This window comes from Antechinus flavipes, chromosome 5 (assembly GCF_016432865.1).
Source record: "Antechinus flavipes isolate AdamAnt ecotype Samford, QLD, Australia chromosome 5, AdamAnt_v2, whole genome shotgun sequence".
NCBI lineage: Eukaryota > Metazoa > Chordata > Mammalia > Dasyuromorphia > Dasyuridae > Antechinus > Antechinus flavipes.
The window spans coordinates 47,040,782-47,066,713 of record NC_067402.1 but is presented as its reverse complement, the minus strand read 5'-3'; the positions used below and the strand labels follow the sequence as shown (position 1 = coordinate 47,066,713).

Genomic DNA, 25,932 nt, shown 5'->3' with positions numbered 1-25,932 from the left:
TAAAAATTCTAAGCATATGATAATGAATAATGAAACTTCTTTCAAAAAAAGATTAATTGATAATGTCTTAATTTGATATCTGGAAATGCCAGTGGTGAAGGCTATTAATGAGATGAGGATAAATCTGTTGGCATCTTCATGAGATGTATTTCCAGTTGAGTATTATTGTCATAACTTTACCATAAACATTTTCTGAAAGTGCTAAAGAAATCATCTCTATTAGAGTAATGCTTCTATTCTCTAATATTTGGGAATGAAATGTTTTGGAATAACTGAAATTGGCCAAAGTATTTTTGAAATGGCCCATCATGTTCCATGAGATATTTGAAATGCTATCACAAGGAGACTAATTTTTCCATTTCAATAGATATGCTAATTAGGAAGGTATGAAGTTTATTATGGTTGAAAAGTTGCTATTTTTCATTCATAGTCCAGAGAACAAGCAGGTGTATAGCAGACAGAATAATGTTATGCCAAATTAAGGTTGTCTTATACAGATGGCATTGAGAATTGATTTTTAAATGAGACTTTCTGGTATTCAGATATTAAGCGTGTCACCCATTTTCACTATATTCTCTGTTAGAGTTCTCATTTAGCTGGTAATGACTTACTACTATGCATCATGGTGACTATGACAGAGTCTTTCCCTTCTCTATATTTTTGAAAAATAGGATTACTTCCTAAGCCTGTGAGAGTGTGTATTGAAAAACTCCCAACTAAAATGCTTAAAGAATATTTGTTTTATTTATTCCTCTGCTATGGATTTTTTAATATTAAAAAAACCAATTATATCCTATCCAGAAAGAGAAAAGTACAAATAATTTTAAAAGAAATATTGGATAATATCAGTCTACCTTAGGGTGAACATTAGAATCCGAGCTCTGATTCCTGGTTGTCCTAGTGAAATCAGTGATGTGATGAAACAAAACTAGACTAAAAAAAATAGTAGATCAGATCCAGTTTAGACTGGAAGAATTATTGACTTCATTGCCTTTGTCTAAGAGAAGGGATCAAGTCCATGAACCTCAAAAGAAGAAAATAAAGGAAACATTTCAGTATATTTCTTCAAAAGGGAGAAAGAAGAGATAGCTTGTGTAACTATAGAGTGGGCACAGTTTAGATTATCCTGAGAAGAATGAAGAAATCATGATTTCATGGTTTCTTTTTGTTAATTTTAAAATTAAAAAGTTTTTTTGTTTTTTTTTTGTTTTTTTTTTTTACTTTGTACTTTATTAAGTTATCTCCTGGGAAAGGAAGATTCCATCCACAACCATTTAATTAATACAATTTAAGACCACAACATTGAAACCAAGATAAACCTGTAGTCAGAAACTTAGAGCTAAGAAATATGTGTGTATGCCCAAGTAGGATTTTTCTAGATTCTCTTAGGGGTTCATAGGATGATAGCTCTAAAAGTGGGAGGGACCCCACTTTACACATGAAGAAATTGAGATCCAAGTCTTAATTGAATTTTCCAAAGTCAAGTATTTAATAATATAAAAGGATTTGAATCCAGATTTTCTGACTTCAGAGTCAATATTCTTTCCGTTGTACCATTGATTGTGTTAGGAATTAATTAAGTCCTTTCTATTATAACTTTCCTATGCCTAACAGATCCTTGCTAATGAATATTTTCTATAATCTTCATGGGACCCTTGCTTAAATCTTACCTGATCAGGTGAGGGAGAAATTGCAACTTCATTTTTCTCTCCTCTCCCTGTCTCTCTCTCCTCCCTCTTTTTCTTTAACATTTTTAAGCACTATTTAGTGAACGTACTAAGACAATTATCTAGGTGCTAGGAATATAAAAATAAACACTAAGAAATCTCCCAGGGAGCCTGCTTTCCATTGAAAATCTTGTCTGAAATCGTATGGATTAATGTGATCCACCAGTTTTTTAAATGTAAAATTCCAGTTGATAATAAACTTTCCCCTGAATGTGACCTATAAATTTGGTCTCACTATTTCTATTAGATTGTGATAATGGTTCATTTTGTCTTTATTTATTCTTAAACACATCACAATCCATATGAATTTAGCACTTCTTAAATAAAAGATTAATTAATTAAAAGATCCTGATTTCCCATTATTTTCCTTAAAAATACACAAAGAACAAATTGTTTTCATTGAGAGATTTCCTGGAGGAAAAAGAAATGATAAGAGAAAAGCCCAAATTCATTAATTTGTGCTTGCTCTGATCTATTTGCTTCTGGATATAATTTAAGTCTAGGTCCTGATTTGTTATTTTCTTGAATCAAATTGCAGTGAAAAAATTTAGGATCCCAGAATTTAGAACTTGAAGGATTCTAGAGATTATTTGAGCCAACTATTTTATTTCACTGCAATGAAATGTAATCCCAGACAGCTCACATAAATAACCGAGGTCGTGATGGTCACTTAGTTCAGGACTTCCTAAGTTTTTTCCACTTTACACCTGAGAAATTTTTATATGAACTCGAAGATATATGGCTGTAAAATAGGTATATAAATCAAATGTTTACTGATAATAAATCATAATTTTGTGACCTTCACATTCAGTGACATGAGCCCTTATGGGATCTTGCCCCACAGTTTAAGATGTTTTGATTTAGAACACAGCTGGGAGTCAGAACCTTAGCTGTTATGATCCTAAATTCAGAAGTCTTTCTGTTACACTGTACTGCTTCCTTTCCTAAAATGTATGTTTTTTAAATGGCTGTATCTGAGCAATAGTTCGGGTATATCTCCTAGAGAGTTATTTATGTTGTACAGTATTAAAGTAAGACATGAGTTGACTATCAAGAATAGGACTTCATAACAACAACAACAACAACAACCGCAACAAGAGCAACTCCTCCTCCTCTTCCTCTTCCTCTTCTTCTTCCTCTCCCTCCTCTTCCTATTCTTCTTCCTCTCCCTCTTCTTCCTCTCTCTCTTCTTCCTCTTCTTCTTCCTTTCCTCTTCTTCTTCTTCTTCTTCTTCTTCTTCTTCTTCTCTTCTTCTTCTTCTTCTTCTTCCTCTCCCTCCTCTTCCTCTTCTTCTTCTTCTTCTCCCTCTCTTCCTCTTCTTCTTCCTCTCCTTCCTCTTCCTCTTCCTCTTCCTCTTCTTCTTTCTCTCCCTCCTCTTCCTCTTCTTCTTCCTCTCCCTCCCTTTCCTTTTTCTCCTTCCCTCTCCTTCTTTTTCCCTCCCTCTCCTTTTTTCCCTCTTCTCCTCCCCTTCCCATGTACTATGTAATGGCCTTGTTTCTATTTGACTATTTGACTTTGAAACCTGATCCAGCTAGCTTTATTTGTCTATGTTGCAGGGTAGATTGTTGACCTGCTATTGTAGAGAAGGGTTTTCATCCTCTAGTGTTCCTTAAGTTAATGAAATCACAGTCCAAGTCCACAATCCTTCTATACTTATAATTTGCTGGTAATAAATTTGAACTGGGAAATATCCTAACTGATTCATAGGTGGCAAGTGATACAATGGAAAGCATACTTAATTTGAGGCAGAAAAGGGTGTATATCCTGGCTGTGATATTCAATGCCTATGTAGGATCTTGGATAAATTACTTTCTCAGAGTCTGTTTCCTAATTTATAAAATGGAAATATTTACTCTTAGATCCTTTCTGAGTTTAGATCCTGTGATCCTATGTAGGCCTGTTTGAATTTAAATCTTATTTCTGGTACAATCATATATAATTTTTAAGGGTAAGTCTCCATGAAAAGTTCTTTATGAAAGTGTAAGCATCTTGAGAATCTGTGTCTTTTTGTTTCTAACAACTAGTTCACAGTTGCTCATGTGAAAATTTTGTATTTTAGCTTTATGTTAAAAAAACAGTGAATGAGCTATGTTGTGACTCTTGGAATTAAACCTATCCTTCATTGTCTAAATCTAGTCTGCTGGTTGTTCTAAGATATTTTAAAATCCTTATGCCTTTATTCTTTTGCCAATACCTTTCAAATTATCTTTTTCCCCCTTGGAAATTGATGTTTACAAATTACTTAATTAGTTTTGCACATTTTAAGTAATGAAGCATGTAGCACAATTTCTGGTTATGAACATTGTATGAAATCTAACAAATGATGAGTTGCTTATGGAATCATGGAATATTATTTGGAAGAGACCAAAGCCTTTGCTGAAAAAAGAGGCATGAATGAATTCTATATTCCTTACAAATGATTGTCTAGCCTTAGTCCTGAAGAAAGATTCTATCTTGACTATATATAATACAAAAGTGTTTCCTTGATCCTAGACAAAATCCAACTTCTGGTTTTTGCTTTAGTGAAATAATCTTATTCCTTTTCCACATAACATTATCTTTGAAGTCCTTGGAGGGACAGTTGTTATTTTTTTCTTTTGACTCCCATTAACATCCTGTTTGTTTTTGCTAACTTCCCTTTGATCTACTTTTCTGGACATATATCTGCTTTTCAATGTTTTTACTAAAATTTAGGCCCCAAAACTGAACATCATACCAGGGCAGCATACAGTGGAATTCTTCCAGATTTGCTGCTTCTGGCATCCATTCCAAAGATTGCATTATTGTGCATTTGACTATAGTATCACAATGTGGACTCTTATAGAACTTTGATTCTCAAAACTCCAGGATCTTTTCCCCTACATACAACCTATTGTTGCTTATCCAAGTCTGCTAAATGAATTTTTTAAAAAATCCAAGTATAATCCAAAGGTTCTGATTTCTAAAATTTATAGAGAATTGACTCAAATTTATAAAAATTCAAGCCATTCTCCAACTGATAAATGGTCAAAGGATAAGAATAGACAATTTTCAGACTAAGAAATTGAAACTATTTCTAATCATATGAAAAGGAGTTCTAGATCACTATTGATCAGAGAAATGCAAATTAAGACAACTCTGAGATACCACTACACACCTGTCAGATTGGCTCGAGTGACAGGGAAAGATAATGATGAATGTTGGAGGGGATGTGGGAAAACTGGGACACTGATACATTGTTGGTGGAACTGTGATTGGATCCAGCCATTCTGGAGAGCAATTTGAAAGTGTGTTCAAAAAATTATTAAACTGTGCATACCTTTTGATCCAGCAGGGTTACTACTGGGTTTATAAACCAAAGAGATCTTAAAGAAGAGAAATGGACCTGTATGTGCAAAAATGTTTGTGGCAGTCCTGTTTGTAGTGGCCAGAAACTGGAAACTGAGTGATTGCCCTTCAATTAGAGAATGGCTGAAAAAATTATGGTATATGAATGATATGAAATATTATTGTTCTGTAAGAAACGATCAGCAGGATGATCTCAGAGAGGTCTGGGGAGACTTACATGAAGTGATGCTGAGTGAAATGAGCAGAACCAGGAGATCATTATACATGGCAACAACAAGATTATATGATGATCAATTCTGATGGATGTGGCTCTCTTCAATAATGAGATGATTCAAACCAGTGCCACTTGTTGACTGATAAAGAGAGCCATCTACACCCAGAGAGAGGACCGTGAGAACAGAGTGTGGACCACAACATAGCATTCTCACTCTCTCTGTTGTTGTTTGCTTGCATTTTATTTTGCTTCTTTTACTTTTTACTTGTTTGATTTGATTTTTCTTGTGCAGCACAATAATTGTATAAATGTGTATATGCATACATTAGATTTAACATATATTTCTACTGTCTTAACATATATTGCATTACTTGCCATCTAGAGGAAGGGGATGAGGGAAGGGAGGAAAAAATGGAACATAAGGTTTTGCAAAGGGTAATATTAAAGAATTATCCATGCATATGTTTTAAAAAATAGAGCTTTAATTTAAATAAATAAATAATTAAAGTCCAAGTATAGGACTTTTCGTTTCCCCAGTACATTTTATCATGGCAGTTTTGGCTTATGGTTTCAGTATGTCATTATCTTTTTGGAGCCTGATTTTGTTATTTAATGTACTAGCTCCCCTTGTAGTTTTATATTATTAGAAATTTTATAGCTATGCTTTCTCTACCTGTATTTTTAAAAAAAATATGAAACGTATTCACCAGAATATTCATTGGGGCACGCTACCAGAGCCCTTCTTCATTTTGACTGCAATAATTTATTATTCTAATTTGGTTTCAGAAATTCAAAATCTACTGAATCCTGAGTTTGGTATTTAACAGCTCAAAAGAAATAGTGAAAAGAAGATATTTTGGAGAAGTTAGAAAAAATATTTCTGAGTTGAATTTTTCTTATTTTGAAGTTAATGTGTAGTAGTTTTCAAGCTCATTAGAAATTTATCAAGAAGGTGATACCTACAGTTTCCTTAGAGATAAAGTCCATTCAAGTCACATTTGAGAAATTCCTATGAAGAGAGTTAGGTGGTATTTTAAATTTGGCATAGTGTGTGATATGTTAGATTTGGACTAGAGGTCCAAGTTTGAATCTTGCCTCAGATTTTGTAACTGCGTGACATTGGGCAAGGAAGGTGTAATGTATCTCTGCCTCAGTTTTTTTTCTACTATGAAGATAATGATAATATCTATCTTACTGAGTTGCATTAAAAATCAAATGAGATAACAAATATGTCATGCTACTATTATTATTCCTAAAGTATGTTAAGATTATGGGAATGCAAAGACAAAAACTACAATTGACATTTCAATGTCGATCTATAAACATTTATTTTTTGTAATTGTTAAATAATATTTTATTTTCCCAAATATATCCAAAGGTAGTTTTCAACATCCACCTTTGCAAAACCTCCCTCTCTTCTCTATTTCCCATTTCCCTAAGACAGCAAGCAATCCAATAGAGGTTAAACATGTGCAATTCTAAATATATTTCCATATTTGTTATGATATACAAGAAAAATCAAATCAAAGGGGGAAAAAACATGACAGGAAAAAAAGCAAATAACAAAAAAGTGAACATATTATGTTGTGGTCAACGCTTAGTTCCCATAATCCTCTCTTTGGTTGTAAATAGCCCTCTTCATCCACTCAGTTTTCAGTTCCTTGCTGCCACAAACATTTTTGCACATATGAGTCCCTTCCCTTCGCTAAGATCTCTTTGGGATAAAAATCCAATAGAAACACTGCAGAATCAAAGGGAACACACAATTTGATAACTTGTTGAGTATAGTTCCAAATTGCTCTCCAGAATGGCTGTATGTATTCACAATTCCACCAACAATGTATCAGTGTCCCACTTTTCCCACATTCCTTCCAATATTCCACATTATTTTTTCCTGTCATCTTAGCTAATCTGAGAGGTGTGAAGTGGTACCTCAGAGTTGGCTTAATTTGAATTTCTCTAAGCAATAATGATTTGGAGAGTGATCTAGAGCATTTTTCCTATGAATGTAAATGGCTTTATTTTCTTTATTTGAAAATTGTCTGTTCATATTCTTTGGTCATTTATCAATTGGGGAATGGCTTGTATTCTTATAAATTTGAGTCAGTTCTCTGAACATTTTAGAAATGAGACCTTTTACACTGCCTGTAAATATTGTTTCTCAGCTTTCTTCTTGCCATCTAGTCTTGATTGCATTGATTTTGTTTGTTCAAAACCTTTTTAATTTAATGTAATAAAAATTATCCATTTTGCATTTCATAATGTTCTCTACTTCTTCTTTGGTCACAAATTCCTCCTTCACATTTCTGAGAGGTAGACTATGTTTTGTTCTCTTAATTTGCTTATAATTTCACCCTTTATGTCTAAATCATGAATCCATTTGGAACTAATCTTGGTCAATGCTTAGTTTCCTCCATATAATTTTCCAGTTTCCCCAGCAATATTTGTCAAATAGTGAGTTCTTATCCAGAAGCTGGAGCCTTTGGATTTATCAAACATTTGATTACTTTAGTCATTGACTGTTGTGTCTTGTGAACCTAACCTATTCCATTGATCAACTACTTTTATTTCTTAGCCAGTACCAAATGGTTTTAATGATCCATTTTATAAAATAGTTTTAGTTCTGGTATGGCTAAACCATCTTCTTTGCATTTTTTTCATTAATTCCCTTGAAATTCTTGATCTTTTGTTCTTCCAGGTAATTTTGTTATTGTTTTTTCTAGTTCTATAAAGTAATTTCTTGGCAGTTTTATTGGTATGGCACTTATATTAACTTGGCCTATCTGTTAGCACTTGATATTCTTGCAGTTGTTTAGATCTAACTTTTTTTGTGTTAAAAAGTGTTGTGAATTGTGTTCATATAGTTCCTGGCTTTGTCTTGGCAGGTAATCTCCCAGCTATTTTATTTGATCTACAGTTGTTTTAAATGGGATTTCTTTTTTTTATCTCTTCCTCTTGTGCTTTTTTGGTAACATAGAGAAATGTCAATGATTTATGTGGGTTCATTTTATATCCTGCAACTTTGCTAAAGTTGTGAATTCTTTAACCATGATATCATTTGCAAAGAGTCATAATTTTGTTTCCTTGTTACCTGCTCTCATTCCTTCAATTCTTTTTTCTTATTGCTAAAATTAACATTCCTAATACATTATTTAATACACTATTGAATAGTAATGGTGAGAGCAGTCAACCTTGTTTCATTTCTGATTTTACTGAGAATGATTCTAGTTTATCCCATTATATATGATACTTACTTATGGTTTTAAATAAATGCTACTTACCCTCTTAAGGAAAACTCCATTTAGTGTTTTTAATAGGAATAATTGTTGTGTTTTGTCAAATGTTCTTTTCTGCATCTGTTGAGATAATTATATGATTTCTGTTACTTTAGTTATTGATACGGTCAATTATGCTTATAGTTTCATGATTCAGCAAACATTTATTTGGTGTCTGCCCCCAGTCATTATGCAGAGCCATGGGAATACAAATACAAAAATGAGTTTCCATTTTCATGGTGTGTACTTATATTCACTCTGGAATGAAAATAAGGATTCAGTTTAGTGTTTAAATAAATATAAAGTAACACAGTGATCACTAAAAAGTGCTTGAATCTGAAAAATTTTGTTTGGAAAAAGTACTACTTGTATGGATCACCTTGAAATAGCCGGTGACCCTAGTGGACAAATATGGGATGAGGAATGGAAACAAGATATCAGATGTTATGTATGGAGAACATTAAATCAGCCAGCTTGGCTGGAGCACGGAGCAGTTCCTAAGCCAAGCCTGGAAAGATAGATGGCAGCCAGATTGTGAAGAGCTTTAAAGCAAACACAGAATTTTGTGTTTTATCAGCGAAGCATCAGGGCACTCCTAAAGTTTCATGAGTAGGGGAGTGACAGACATGTGTCGTAGGAAATCAGTTTGATAACCATGTGGAACATAGATTGCAGAGGTGGAATGTTTGTTGGGGAGGACAGAGACCACATAGAAGTTAATTAGAATAGTTCAAATGAAAGGGGATGATGTCAGAAGCTACTATGCAAAATCAGAACTTCATGTGAAAAGGAGCTCATGACAATTAACTACCTTGAACTCTGGAATAGTTCCCTGAGTACAGTGATAACGCTATGTCTCTTGAAAAATAGGACTTATTTATATTTTAGATTCATAGGTTTATAGATAGGTATCCCCTCAGAGTTCCTTTATTTTTGTAGATGAGAAAGCTAAATTTGGGATCTTTTAAGTATGGACAGGGAGAAGAATTACAGAATCTTTAAAACCCTCTCCTAGTTGTATGATTCAGAGAATTTTAAGTTAGATTAGGTGTTAGAGGTCAGCTGGTTTAATGGATAGAGCTCTAGTCCTGGGGTCAGGAAAACTCATCTTCCTGAGTTCAAATGTGATCTCAGACCATTACTAGCTGTGTGACCCTGGGTAAATCACTCCACCCTGTGTGCCTCAGTTTCCTCATGTGTAAAAAGAAACTGGAGAAGGAAATGGCCAACTACTTCAATACCTTTGCTAAGAAAACTCAAAATAGAGTCATGAAGATTTGGACTCGACTTAAAATGCTGCCTATTCCAAGCCCGGTCCAATGCCCTGCCTTCAGAATATGCTTCATAAATTACTGTTGAATTGAATTGAATTGAATGACTGACCTGAGGTTTCTTTAGGAAAGTTAATAAAGTGATCCAATTAGGGGAGGGAGAGACAAAACAGAAAATAAAGTTCATCTGTCTTTTTTTTTTTTCCTTCAAAAGTGAAGGTAGATGATAAACATACATTTTCCAGTGTCATAACAATTCTTTTCTCTTACTAGAGACCCTTAAAATCTGCCACAGGGGATGTCTGTTCCCCCTTGACATGATAAAAGAGTTAACTTAAGGTCTTAGACTGAAGTATTCAGTGTTTTCTTTGCACAATCTTATGGTAAAGGAAGTTGTGTTCAGAAGTTTACACCCTATCTAGATGGTTCATGCATTCAAACTAGTCTAGACGTTCTGGAAATTAGAAAGTGGCTAGCATTCATCCAAAAAAACAAAAAACAGAGCTCTTTTGTGAGGGTAAATTAAACCCTTGTGTCAGTTGCCGGAGGAATAGGAAATATGGAAACAACTGTAAAAATATGAACACTGGCTGAGTTAAGACTTAGAATAATTTGTCAAATAAACTTAGATTTAATTGAAATCTCCATGAGGACTAAAGGCAAAACAGTCCCAAATAATGTTTTCAATTATTCAAAACACCAAGCTTTCTGATTTTTTAAAAGTTTTATTTGTGGAATGTATAATGATTTATTTTATTTTGGGGAAGTGTAGGGAGAGGTACTATCTATGCCATTAGGCATAGGGGAAAAAACATAAGTGGTACAGTTCATTACAAATGCAAGTTAACCCAGAAATTAAATTGCCCACAACTAATTTGAACAATACAACAAAGTCTTTAAGAGGTGCCCCTTTCAAAATTGCTTTTTAATGTTGTTTCTATTAGACTTTTGCTGAAGTGTTTTCTGCAGTATTTTTGGCCCACTAAAGATATCACTTAATTTCAAGTGGGCAAGGCCATCTTTTTTCTGCTTGGGGTGCCAAGGCAGGAGACTCTTGGCCCTCTGTATCAGTCTCTGCTGTGCACATTACTGTCCTATTAGAGAGACTCGTTTCAGGGATTTTTATAAACAATGTGCATGTTTGACATCTGAAACTGAAAATATACCTTTTTAGTGATCATAAGGAACATGTAACCACCAGTGGGAGCCTTTCCTTGCAAAATGAAGACACTAAGAAAAAATGATTCAAATGTATTTAAAATTTTCTATTATATTGAAAGCTAATCCTCAGTCATATTGCTTACTTCTGAAAAAAAAAAAAAAGATTTTTTCATCGTTAAAAAATAAAACCGGATTTGGTGGAAGATATGCTGAATGTATCCAGATTTGTCATTTGGAACTCAGTAATTCCTTAAGTTTTCCATCATAATCTAATGCAGTGAACATAATATGCTTTAATCATCTGTTACATGAATAGACCAAAGAGCATTCATTTATTTGAGAACATCCCATAAGGTCCAATATATGCATGAAATGATATAATTTTATGTAATATACAATATTAATATATTAATACATATAGATAAAAAGTATTAGGTTTCATTGTAGTGTTGTGAAAAGATTAACATGGAAGTTAGGGAAATGGTGTTGTGTTGCTGACTCTGCTATTTGAACTTGTTTAATATCAGTCTCTTTGGGTTCCAATTTTCTCAACGGTGGTTTTCCTTTCCACTCAAAAGTGATAATTTCAAGGTAAACGCTTGAAGCTCAATTGTATCCCTCCACCCCCATTTCTCTAATGATTATTCTGTCTTTGGTGGTCTTTAGTTCCCTTTGCCATGACTTCATGTTAAAGAAAAATGACCAGCTAGAGCTTGTGAAAGTGGTCATTTACATAACAACCAAAGAATAAAGGATCTTTTTCATGCAGATATCCATGGAAAAGCTTGGTAAAAATCTGAGCAACTGAGACCCAAAGTCTTTAAATCCTAAGAACTTCCTTAAAAACTGGTTTGTAGAGCTTTCTGTTAAACTCAACATGACAATTCTTTGGTCAGATCTGTCATGTTAAAAGCTCGACTATAATATGGTTTCTAAGTAAAAAGTGAACCAAAGAAACACCTTTGAAAACATTGTTTTATAAGAAGTTTTCTAATGTTTGCAGTAAAGAGGTTTAAGAAAAGAGTATAGGTTTCCATTTTGTCATTTGAAAATTTTGTATTGCTTTTTAGTTTAGTGGGAAGGAAATCAGCATTAAAAATTACATCTCTCATAGTTTATTTTGGTAAAGTAATTTTTCACCTCTCTTGATCTTACTCATTTTTTCCTCAGGATCACAAGGAGGTTGTCAAATAACACATAATGTTAACTCCAGGCTGGTGTGAATGCCAGTTCTGTTTCCTGTTGTATAAACAGTTGTGTGTGCTGTGAATATCAGACTCACCACAATTCAAAAGAGAAATTAGAGCGCTCCACTTTCTTCACTATTGACTCCTTTTTCACAGGATGCTGCTCTTTTCATCAGTTAAATTGTTAAAAATTCTCCAGTGAGAAGCTGCTTGGATGCAACACTTTATCTATTGATTAAAAACCTAAAAATACAGTGAGTGATGGGCCCTGTGATCTGGAGTTTGTTTCTGCTATGAATACAATTAACTTTGGGCTTATATAATGATATCTTTTTTTCTAACATAGTATTTCATAATCTTCTTTAATGTATTATCCCTTTTGAATTATTTCTGGATAAGCTGCAGTATCCTATTTCTTTATTAATTAGCAAAAGTATTTAACCTATTCCTTTGAGAAAACTTCTGCCTCTGTATTTCTTAGAAGAATATTCATCTAAGTATTTTGCTTTCATGAGTAACTAATATTCATTCTTTCTTCCATTTCCCCCTTCTACTCTATACAGGGTCTGTGTCCAGCATTCTTTGTTTCCCAGTAAGAGAAAAATCATCATTTAAGTAAAATCATTTCTTAGGGATCGCATTCTAATTTCTCTAGGCCCTCAGGTATAATTTTTGTGATCCTAACTAGTTGTATGCTCTTCTTCTTTTTCCCCCTCTTCTTCTTTTCTCTGACTCTGACTGTCTCTGTCTGTCTTTTGTCTGTCTGTCTGTCTGTCTGTCTCTCTCTCTCTCGCCTTTGTCTGTCTCTGTCTCTCTGTCTTTCTCTCTTTGTGTCTCTGAATGTCCAACTTCATACTTGAACACTAAGAATCGAAAGTGAAATTTGCTGATATTTCTAAGATAAATGAAAAGGTTTTTGCTGTGAACTTCTTCAATTTTCACTTTCCTCATTTGTAAGAAAAGGGTTGATTCCTAAGATCTCTTTCAACATTCTTTGTTATATTCTAGCAATGATGAAGACTTCATTTTTTAAATCTTGTTGGGGGGGGGGTAATAACCTGAGCATATACTGAATGTACTTTTAAGTAGTTCAGATTTTGAAAACAACTTTAAAAGATTGTTCAGAAATTAGTGAAAGGTTAAAAAAAGTTAGCTAATGCTTGTTAATAATTGAGAAAAAATTTGGCTAAAGACATTTGGGTCTCTAATAAATATGCATTTCTTCATTTTCTTCTTGGCAAGAACCATCTTTCCAGTTTAATTTTGATGACAGTTAAAGTTGATCCATTCTCATCAACTGTTAATTAATGACCCTGCAGGAGTTTGGTCTGGAAGTTGACCAAAACTGCCATCTTACAGTAAAAACAATCATGTTCTCACTTAGTGATGCTTACAAAATAGAGAGATTCCCGAAGCAATGGGGAAAATGTCATCAACAGTTGTGCTTAATAATTTATAATATAAAAGGAATTTTGAATTTAATAGATTAGTTATAATAAAATGTGGTTATTTATATAAAAGAATTTCATATTGACTTGAAATGACGAATGGGAAAAATGATACCGAATTTCTAACTTTCTCTTGCTCTAACTTGTTATTCTAGCTGAACTATTTGGTATAGTTTTTTGACTGCTTTTTTTAGTGTAGTGTTTTCTTTTATTTCCGTCCTTTTAGTCCTCTTTACAACTTTAATTTCTGAATCTTTTGTTACTGACATTCTTTAAAGCTCCCCCATGTCTTTTGTCTTTTTTTTTTAATGTTAACTTTATACTCTTCATATACTTCATACTCTGATAATCAAGAACTAATTTTTTTTTATTTTTCAAGGTGAATTAAGGTTGTTTTTTTAAACACTCAATCTATAAGCATATTGCTCCTACCATTAAGAACCCCTATAATTTAAAATGTTTCCAGTGATACTTCCATCTATGTTTTTCCCTTGTAACAAATTAATTTTTTATATTAGATAAAACCACATGAAAATAATATTAAATAATGCCCCATAAAATGATAGAAATAGAAGATGCCTTAGAAATTATCTATTCCTACTGCATCATATTCCAGTTAGGCTAAGGATGCCCACCAGGAGGGTAATTATTTGAAGAGGTCAAAATGAAATATAAACAAGGTTCCTAAATTCCAAATTCTGTGCTCTTTCTATTCCATGATGTTATTGTTATACTGTTTTAAATGTAATTTAAATGTGTGGTCATTAGCAAGATGATTTGTCAATATGTATTTTGAACCTATGATTTAAATAATTTAGGGAGATCCCAGTGATGGAACTCTTTCAATCAATGCAGAGCTACAAGTATTTCACAGTTTATAGATGCAGTCACTGGGGACATTAAAAAGTTACATGACGAGTATATTCATATAATCAACAGGTTTCAGAAATGAGTCTTAAATCAATGACTTTCAAGATTGCCTCTCTATCCTTTTTATTCTCATGAATTAATAAACTTTTTGGATTTATAACACATTCACACTCTTAAAAATTATTGAAGACCCCATAGATCTTTTGTTTTTGTGGATTCTATCAATATATAGCATAATAGACGTTTTTATCTTAATACTATTATTATGAAACTAGTTTTGACTTTGGAAACTCCTTGTAAAAGTATTAGGGAGCTTCAGAGGTCCCCGGACCATAATTTGAATACTACTAGGTGGTGCAGTGGAGAGAATGCCAGATCTGGAGTCAAGGAGACTCATCTTTATGAGTTCAAATCTAGTCTCAGATACTTAGTAATTGTTTAATCCTAGACATGTCATGAAACCTTATTTTTCTTGGTTTCTCATCTATAAAATGAGCTGGAGAAAGAAATGGTAAACCTTTCCTGTATCTTTGCCAAGAAAACCCCGAGGAGTCGGGAAAATCAATCACAAAACTGAACAGCAACAAACTGTATATTATGCAATTATGTCTCTGTGGAATAGAAAGGTTTAGTTATTATTGACATTAACAAAGTTACTTAAAAATCACTGGAAGTTATGTCTATATTCCTGATTCAGAAAGATACTTTGAAAATTCTTTTTTTATGAGAGATATTACAGTGTGATAAAATTAAAGACCGGCATATTGTAATTCAGTTCCAAACTTGTTTTGCACATAAGGTATCTGCGTACTTAAAATAGCACCTTCCTTACGCTTGGGGAAGGAGAAGGGCTTAACATCACTGTATACTTAACCCAATAACCAACTATAGGAACAGTTTTTGTTAAGATTCTCTCTGCTCTGGGAGCCTGAAGGCAAATGTCATACAAAAATATGCACTCAGGAATTTGCACAATCCAGGCCACATCCCTTTGGATTATAGAGCATTTTGTTTTCTTTATCTCTAAAATATTAGTGCCTTTTCCTGAATAGCAAATGGTTTATTTAAAAAAAAAAAAAGCAAGCAACCTAAATTTACATTAGAGTTTTTGTATCAATTCTAATTTTCATTGCTTCTGTCTTTTTGAATTTTAGATGTGTCAATCTTTGAAGTTCATGTGCAAACTAAAATAACTTTTATTTGCCCAGGCTACAGGTTGACTTTTACCTCGCCTCCATGACTTTAGTTATTTAAACAAAGGGCTTTTAAAGGAATTTCTAGTCATTGACTCTGAGGATAGTCTGGCTATTAGGTATGTTACTGCTAGAAGATAGTAGTTGGCCAAAAGGTAGTCACTGACTTTGGGTAAGCCTAGATTGTCCTAACAGTAATGTATGTATTTTATTAAATATTAATATCCACTGATTTGAAGCAGTGATTTAGTGCAAAGAGTACTTATTTTGAGCTTCATAAGATTTGTTAGTTATCTAGCATTTATATTTGAATCATTGTCCATAATATAATAATAGATGCTAAAACATTTGAAGTCTTAAGACTAGGTTCCACTGCTCCTGCTTCACAGAAAAAGTTGATTAGCAGCACAATAAAATAGAAAGATTTTTGGTCATTTGTGTTCAAATCCTAAGCAGTTGCTTAATTGCTCTGGGCTTCAGTTATCTTATAGTAAAATGAGTTGGTTGGGTGAAAAGACTCCTGAAGTCATTTTCAGCTCAAAACTGATGATTCTATGAGGGCAGGTTTAAATCTCAGTCCTTATTTACCACTGATATGATCTCAATGAAGGTGCTTCAGCTGTCAATGTCCCTCTCTCTGTAAAATGAGGAAGACAAGATTTCTTTCTTTCTTTTCTTTTTTTAAAAGAATTTTTAGGATCACTTTTTTCAATGTTCTTTTGAGCTCATTTAAGTTTGCAAAGACTCCATGTTGCTACAAAATGAGGAGGGAAGGATTATTATTCAAAAGTGTAAAAGCCCCAAATGGACAGAAAGGAACAACCAAAGAGAAGAATGTTCTGAAGTTCCAGCTTTTGTGGAGGGGTGGAGGAGAAGGATATTGTGTCTCTCCAGCAATTAGTTTTGGGGAATATTTGCAAGGACAGCTAAGCATTTTGGGAGTGGGGTCAAGTGAATTATTTTAAAATGCTCCCCTTGACTCATATCACAAGATTAGAAAGCCTACAGGTTGCTTTATACCTTGTAGAATCAGAAACATTCACTATGGCCTTCTCTCATTGTTTTAAGTGAAAGTTTAAAAAACAACTTTGGAATTATTCTTTCAGATAAATATCAACTGCCCTTTGCCCTTTTAATTTGTTTTTGTTTCGTCCTAAACCTACCTCCTTCCTTATTCCTGGTCTATTCTATAATAAGAGAAGATTCTATAATCAGTCCTCAGGCAACAGTCTAATCTCTTGAAACCATATGGGTAAATGAAAAATAATTACAATTTTATAGGAATCGAACCTTATGTCTATCATTTTTTCCCCTCTGTATGTGTATGTGTGTAAGATGGTGCAATTTAATTCTGCAGGTTTTTTTTTTTTTTTTTTTTTTTACTCTTTCTTTCTTTGTCTCCTTTCTATTGAAATTCAAAAAAAGGTGCTGGTAAAAAGCAACAAGAATCCTAAAGCTGAGGGCCTACCTGATTGTTTCCTTATAAAATGGAAAGTTTCCACAGTATGGAGATGTTGAGTCAGATTTACACTATTTGCCCCCCACTTCAAGGGGAAATCACTAGAGGATATAAAAAGAAAATATCTCATTTTGCTGGTTGGGCCCTCATTTCCCCACGACCTTTACACTGAGGCACATGCTGTCTATATGATCTTTATTCCATGGCATGTCTTGTTATTCCATTTTAAAATGACATAGAGGAATAAACCCTGGACTTGAAGTCAGACCACTGGGGCAAATACTGCTAATGATATTTATTACTTAGCTCGGCAAGCCGCTTTACTTTCTAGGCCTTGGTTTTCTTGGTATAAAATGAGGGGATTGATTTAGATGACCTTTAAGGACCTTTCCAACTGTAAGCCCTATGGCTTGATATGAGTAGGAGATTCCACAAGGACTACAGTAGCTAGCAGCATTGTATCAATGCTATGAGATTCTATATGGACACACATTAGTATACATTACCCAGGGAGCTTTCCAAATACCAGTTATTTCTTCTGGTATTTTTGTAAAGTTTGGAAAGAGTTTTCCCTTCAAACTCTTTTTTAAAACTAATGAAACAGAAAATTGTAGATGTTTAAATCATTTATTCTTAGACTGATTTAATAGAAAACAGAATTCAATTGGCTGGAGAACAATTTAGGTGGGTGAGGCACTCCTGCTCACTCACAGAGCAAGTTGAAATTTTACTACTCCTGGTTCTTGGTGAACCCAGTTTTTCTGTACAGATTCTTCCCATTCTTAACAGATGATTTGATTTTTTAAAAATCTGTTTGATATTCATTTTCATATTATACAATATGAATGTGTATAGAAACTGAAGTTTGTCTGCCTTCAGATTTTAACTATCTTTTCTGCCCCCTTTTTTCCCTCCCCTTCCCCCATTTTCCAGTTGTTTTTATTTCAGTTGCTGCGAGGACTATCTTACATCCACCAGCGGTATATTTTGCACAGAGACCTGAAGCCACAGAATCTTCTCATCAGTGACACGGGGGAGTTAAAGCTGGCAGATTTCGGTAGGAAAGCAGTTAATTATGAGTCTATTTTGTCATGTTGTGAGAATGCCAGGCAGATGGTGGTGTGGATTTTGCTTAGACACAGCTACTGCATTGTAGAGCCTGGTAAAATTTCCTCTGGAATGAAGGATTCATTATGGTCCAAATAATGCTTGATAGATTAAAAAATGAGAAAGGGAAGCATCTTTCACAGTCAGAGAGACGGGTGGGGGATGAGGGGATGATGATCCGGTGAGGGGCAGAGAGGGAAGAAGGAAAGAAGGGAGGGAGAAAAAGACAGATAGAGAGAAACACAGAGAGAGAGAAGGACAGAGAGACAGAGACAGGGAAGGAGATGGAGAGATGAACCTCATTAGTTATTAAGATTGGCAAAAAGGGTCTTGTAAGAAATGGGACCATTCATCCCCTTGGCATGTTGAGAAAATGGCATTTAGAGGGAACTCACAGCTCAAAATCACTTGTGTGTATCATCACCCCAGGGACATAACCATTGGCCCCAAGGAACCACAAGCTGCGCTAACCTTTTTTGAAGTGACACTTGACTCAAGAATTTCTGAAGAATTAGGAGAGCAAGTATTGATTATTATGGAAGGGAAGAAGCTTATTTTAGGGTATTCATTTTATAAACTGAGGATAGCTAGGAGGTGCCATAGGGCACAGACTCCAAGTCCTGGACTCGGAGTAAGAAGGACTCATCCTCCTGAGTTCAAATCTGGCTTCAGATACTTATTCTCTGTATGACCCTGGGAATGTCACTTAATCCCGTTTGTCTGTTTCCTCATCTGTAAAAGAGCTGGGGAAGAAAAAAGCAAACCACTCGTGTATCTTTGTCAAGAAAATCCCAAAATAAGGAATCAGACATGAATGAACAATGGCAGATTTTTAAACTGACCCTTCCATGGAAGTTTTCAAATTAATTTATCCCGCTCTAAAGACCATGTTCCTTCAACCTTTGTCCCTGTGACTTGGAGACATAGAGGGCTTGGTTCTCTCCTTGTTCCCTCCTCAATTTCTCTCTTCTTCCTTTCTGTATTCAGAAATCTCCGAATTGCCCTTATACTCTGTCAGCCTAGTGAGAATGAAGTGTTGAGCAAGGTCTTAACACCTGGGATTGTTTTAGAAGCATGATGTGTTGACAATGCATTGCCTCAATTATTTTTGAATACATATATATATATATATATTCTGATTAGAAATTTGCTTGGTGAACAGTAGAATGAAATATTGCCCTTGGGAAAAAAGATGCCTGAGAATGTGATATGGGCAATTGCTATAATATAATTATTTCACCAAAAGACAGAGGGGGGCTGAGAGGAAGTAAGAGAAAGGAAAGGAAAAATCCCTTTTCTTAAAGTAACATTCCATTGAACTCTAATGCAGTGAGACTTTCCAAACAATTTTCTTGCTCCTTTGGTCTTGGCTCTCTTTTTTAAGACAATGATGATTAGAAACTTTGTCATTATATCTTAGCTCAGTCTTGGTTGTATTTTGTGGGGGAAGAGGGAGGAAAAAAATCCAAGCATTTAATCTCATTGATTTTTATAGTTAATTTTCAGCTTTAAAATTAGATTAAATACTGATTGTTTATCAAGGTAAGAAAGCCTAAAAGAAGGGTCGTTATGGATGGTTTCTTGTCAAGGCCAAATATCAATAAATCTTTCCTTTGCACTAAGGGAACTTGTAGTAATGTCCTTACTTCATAAATGTACAATAAATCTGTGAAGCTTAATGGGGAATTTTTGGTGACATGCCCTATAAAACATAAGTTTGAATAGGGTGTCAAAATGAGCAGGTACATAGTTAACCATGTCGAATATAACTTTAGTTAGATTTTTGCAGAAAGATTTCTTGCTCATAAATTTTAATTGTATGCAAATATGTTCCCATTTTTAATAGGGATAACTTGTATGTGTTCATTGAAGTTACTTTCTTTTCTGTTTCTAAGCTATGTAATAATTGCTAAAATCAGGGTTTTAAGTCTTAGAAAGTCTCGCAGACCAGCCAGACTTGTTAATAAGTATCAATTTTGTATTTGTACCAGGGAGGAATTTGAGAATGGTTTAAAACACTACACAATTTCCCAAATGGATTTGATGCTGTTCCTTCTCCTGTGCCCAGTTATCTTGCCCAGTGATATCTTATGTTAAGGAATCTTAGAATAAGTGTCCAAAAAGGCCATCATAATGACACATATGATTAGGCTGCAATATGTACTTCTGGTGATTATTACCTACACGCAACAAATGGCAGAAGAGATATCATGGAGGAAATGTATGATTGGAAAAGGAGGCCATGCAGTGAGAGAAGAATAAGAAATAGGAGTCACTTTACAATCCTGCCAGGGAGCTTCCATTTACCCTAGAGCTTGCTCTAGGGTAACAGTCTCTGGAAGGCTAAGACAGCAATTTCACAGAATGAAAAAGCCTGGATGGTTTCCTTCTGATCAAAATAGAAGGAAATCCTCCATGAATAAGACTAGGGACCTCTCCAAAAACTCTGATAATATGGTAAGGTTTAATAGCAAATTAAATATTATAGAGGGCTCAGCTTTGTTTAAAAAAAAAAAAAAAAAGATTCTTTTGAGGGTGTCTTTAGTTACTGAAAATCATTAATTGGTTCTTCTTGATTTTCTATTTTTGAAACCCATCCCTGGCACAAGGTCTCATACTCTTGTTTATTAAGTGTAACAAGAATGGCTTATCCACTAATTGGCAATTTACTTGATTAATTTTGCATTATTTTTGTCTTTTAATTAAAATTACCGTTTAACTGTGTCTGTGTGAGCATGTATGCATGTGTGCCCATGAGAGAATGAGAAATGATGGCAACCAGATGAGTGTCAGAAAAACCCACTCCAAGCACAATCATTTGGCTTCCTTACATTAGAGCAGATAAAATAAATAAACATCCAGAGCCAATATACAGGATGTGTATACTTGTAGCTTTCCTGTAATCCTTTTTTGTTTGTGTTTGAATGATAAAGCCCCAAATTTGGGTGAGAAGCACCTGTTTGTTTGCACGTATATGTGTGTGTGTGTGTGTGTGTGTGAGAGAGAGAGAGAGAGAGACAGAGAGAGAGAGAGAGAGAATGCGTGTATATGAGTGTATGTACTTGCATTTAAATTCCCAGTTCAGAATATATTCTGTGCCTGAAGTATAATAGGTACTTAATAAATATCAGTGGAATTGAATTTAAAAAAAAATTTTTTTTTATCATTTTCTCCTAAGGAAATCTGGAGTAATTAGACAGCCCTTGTACCTTTTAAATATCTGAGATAAGAAAAATTTAGAATCTGTGATAGAATCTGAGAAGTCTTCTTCTGGTGGTTGGAGGCAAATTTTGTTTGAATATAGTGTGCATGCCCCTTTAACAACTGCAATTGGTTACTTGAAAAAACCTAAAATGAAGACAACTTTATCCTTTAAGAAATTTCATATCCTGAATATGTGGCAGACTGGGGTGAAAAACAGTATTTCATTCAAAACTATTTTTGTATTCGGCAAACATTTCCTGAGTGTAAGGTGCTAAAGTTTTGTTTGTTTGTTGGTTTATATTTTAAAAGGATGATGCAGCCCTTGCTGCTTTTTAATAGCACTTTCCTCCCAGGGTTGTTATAAGGATCAAATATTTTGTGAAGCACTTTGCAGACCTTAAAGCATTATAGGATGTTTACCTCCCCTATCACCTTGTTATTCTGTAGTGTGATATAAAAAGAGCACTTTCTGGAGAATTAGGGGCTGTGGATTCAAATTCAGTTTCTTTGAGACATTGAGCATATCATATAAGCCTCCCTAAGCCTTTATATTCTCCTCTAATGAAAATGTTGGGTTAAAATACTGCTTAGATTCCTTCCCACCCCAGTTCTTCATTCTTATTTGAATAGAACAAAAATTCATGTAGATTTAGATATGATATAGATACAGACATATACATGAACATACATATTTACATGTAGAAATTACTAGCCTGCCAGAAAGGGCATTATAAGCATAAAATATTATGAGAAATTTGGTGTAAGCAGAAAACTTTCACAGAGATAGAATCAGTGAGGATTTGACCAGGTCCAGTGGGATCAGTTTGGGTCCTTCAAGGACCCTATTATGCCTACATACACACACACACACACACACAACACACACACACACACACACACACACATACACACACACGTGTGTGTATGTGTGTATATGCATGTGTATATAAATATATGTGCGTGATTATAATCATATATATATATATATATATATATATATAGAGAGAGAGAGAGAGAGAGAGAGAGAGAGAGAGAGAGAGAGAGAGAGAGAGAGAGAGAGAGAGAGAGAGAGAGAGAGCGCAATGGATATAGAGTCCATTCTTTGCATGGGGCATGGAGTAAGAAGAAGTATAGGGAAGGCAAGAATTGCCCAGTTGGGCAGTTGTTCTGGAAGAGAAGAAATAGGAAATAAAGCTGAAAAAGTCAGTTTCAGTATAGAGGTAGATTTTGTGCATTGTTGTGGGATCTCTAGAAGGTGATGGGTCGTTAATTGGTTCAGCATTGGTCCCGGAGTCAGAAAAACGCATCTTTGTAAGTTTAAATCTGTCCTCAGACACTTATTAGCTATGTGACCCTGGGAAAATCACCTTACCCTTCTGAACTGGAGAAGAAAATGGCAAGCCAGTCACCCATCTTTACCTAAGAAACCCCAATGGGGTCATGGGAAACAACCCAGCAACAGTGATGTTATAGAAGTCTTAAAATGCCCATAGCAGGAGTTTGTGCTTTGTTTGTTACTCATGGGGAACCACTGATATTATTTGAATCAAGGAGTGAAGTAATTAAAGAACTGTTAAAGAGGAATTAGAGAGGCATAATAGGAAGGAAGAATATTTAAACTTATATAAGGTTCTTTTCTGGGAGCCAGAGGGTCAAAACCTGTTAATAGTCTTTTGGAAGAAATTCTTAATTAATTCATTAAACATATTGATTAAACACTTACTTGTTTAAGGGATTCTTATTTCTTGTTAAAATATTTGTGTACAATTTTTAATTATTCCTTTGAACATTTAAATAATGGAACCCCTCATATCCCCATTCCCTAGGTGATTGGGAAGTGTCTGATTTGGATGAGGATGCAACACTCTATACCATAGAGGTTCTCTACGTTCGCTGTCCCTCAGACTGTTGGAGGGCTGGACTATAGTAAAAACAAAAACTTTGTTTCATGGATCTTTAAATAAAGAAACTTCATAGCCCTGGGTGAGGGGATAATCGTCCTCCACTGCTGCATCTGGCCTTTGGACCGTAGTTTGAGGACCCCCGTCTATGGGATCAAATTCTAGTTTATAGAGAAATTGAAGACCACAGCTATTCTAAATAAATAAAAAAGTATAAACTTTAGTAATAACAAAAATAAACTTTAATAATAGTAAAGTATATACTCAGTTTTATTTATCATAGAGATTATAATTCACTAAGAAGAATGCTAAATCTGAATTTCAGGACTCTGGAGTTCAAATCTTCATCCTAGAACTTGACTCAATTCACTTAAATTGATCTCAGTTTTCTCAAGTGTAAAATGAAAAATTTGGACCAAATGATTCTACTGTTTTCCTGGTTATAAAACTATGAAACTAATTTTCTCAATAGCTGACTATAGACTATGATTAAGGTATTAAGGTGTATTGGATCTAAATCTGCAAAGACAGAGTCAGACTCTGTTGTGACATGATAACTGAAATACTGGGGAATGAATAAATCTTGTGTCCCTAAATCTCAAGTTCTTCTTTTGCAGTAATATATATTATTTTCTTATTACAAATTATAGATTATAAAATAAAACTTAATATAGATTATATTTATCACATAAAATATATGACTATATATAATAGCATATAGATGATATATAGAAACATGCATGTATGTGCCAGGTGTGTTACTAATGTATCCAAAATGGCTTTTATTCTTGTTCATCATGTGGGGGATATTAAATTGTAAATTATTGATATTTTTGTGTAGCTGAGAAATCAATTTTTTTTAGTTAACTTTTGATTAAGGTAGATTTGAGTTATCAATAGTTTACTGTTTCATCTATATAAATTCTTCAGGGTATCTGAAATATTGTGTGAAAGAATGGGGAAGTTAAAAGCAGATGAGAAGGTTGCATCCAGATGCTTGTTGGAAATTAGGGTTAAAGAAGTCTTAAACATCCTGTTCTCTGATGAAATTGAGACTCTGTAGTGTGGGTCACTTCAAGACAAGGCAGTTAGTTGATGATAAACCACGATTCATACTCAGGTCTCCCAGTGCAACATTCTATGTGGCCCTGAGTATGATTTTGATGGTCATTACATGGATCACAGTCCTTCTGAAAACCTACTGGGATCATTTGCATTCTTTTTTAGCAACATTTTTTGAGGTGGCTGTTAAAATCATCCATATAAAAAATCATTCACCATTATATGATAGGAAATCAGAGAAATGAGTACAAAAATCTTTACTTCTATCCTCCAGCTGAATATAAATGGCAGTTCCTGTTTCCTTCTTGTTTCTGTATCTTCCAGGGTGTAACATTCCCTTTCTTCCCTATTCGACCTTCTCTAGACTGACTGCTGCTAAAATAATCTTTCCATATCTCAACATGACCATGTTGCTCCCCTATTGCAGGCTCTCACATGGGCCTCTAAGGCCATTGAAAGCATTATAATAGCTAGTTGCTGCTCATCTCTATAGACTTCTTCCACTTTCACCTCTATATATTTTCTGTTGCATCCAAAATGACTGACTTGCTTGCTTTTTTGTTTGTTTTGAGCATCCTAATCTCCCAACTCCAGGCCATCCTTCAGACTTGTAACCCATCCCTTCTTAAAATTTCTCGATGTTGAGTTCGGAGGTGACTGCCTGTGGAAAGTCTTTGCTGATTTCTACTTGTTAATTCTTCCTCCCTTCTCCAAACTGCTTTGTATTTTCTTATTCCTGTAAATATATAAAAAGGGACTGTTTTTTGTTTGGTCTTCAGATCCCTACCTCTTAGCTCATAGTAGAAACTTAATCAGTGTTTATTGACTTGAATGATGAGTTTGAAAGAGCATCAGTATAGAATCCTAAATCTGTGTAGGTGGTGAATCCAACATAATTTCTTAGAGAGTTTTGCATTATGATATAAATTATGATTTAAATTTCTTAAGAATTTTGCCATTCTGATAAACTGTGATTTAAATCTGGATATTGTTATTCACTCTATGGCTAATAAACTAAGGATTGAATCTAGAAATAAAGGTACTGAACTTGACTCCTCCTCTGTTCTTATCATTTAGCTCCAGATACTAGAAAATTTATTCTTTGGATAAATGTCATACATTTAAGACTTTTTACTGAGAGTATCTTAAAGAGTGAGTACAGGAAATGCTTTGAAGAAAAATGCAAACAAAAAGTCACTAGAGAATGTCATGTAGCATTTATAATGCAGTCTGCTGGATCATGACACACACCATATCATTGTTTATGCTGTTTTAGCAAATAATTCTATGGAAATGCAGTTTCTTATTAGTACCTTTTATCTCTTTGCACAGTTTCTGTTTTTCCTTCCACTCATCTGTAGGGTGTGACCCTCCTAAAAAGACAGCAGGGCTAAATTTACCACATCACAATTAAGTCAGGACCAGTCACTGGTCAGAAACAGCATGCTAGGGTCATGACATATTTCACTAACTATCCCAGGGGTGAAGAACCTCACATAAATCACCTTGTTTTTGAACATGTAAAA

The 25,932-nt window shown here is 34.3% G+C and overlaps 1 protein-coding gene across 1 annotated transcript in view; it reads left to right on the top strand.

Moving 5' to 3' along the window:
- CDK14 (cyclin dependent kinase 14) overlaps nucleotides 1–25,932 on the top strand; it is a 545,438-nt gene that overhangs the window by 302,031 nt on the left and 217,475 nt on the right. Inside the window, 1 exon segment of the mRNA XM_052000624.1 lies at nucleotides 18,066–18,189. Coding sequence (XP_051856584.1) covers nucleotides 18,066–18,189 — 124 coding nt within the window.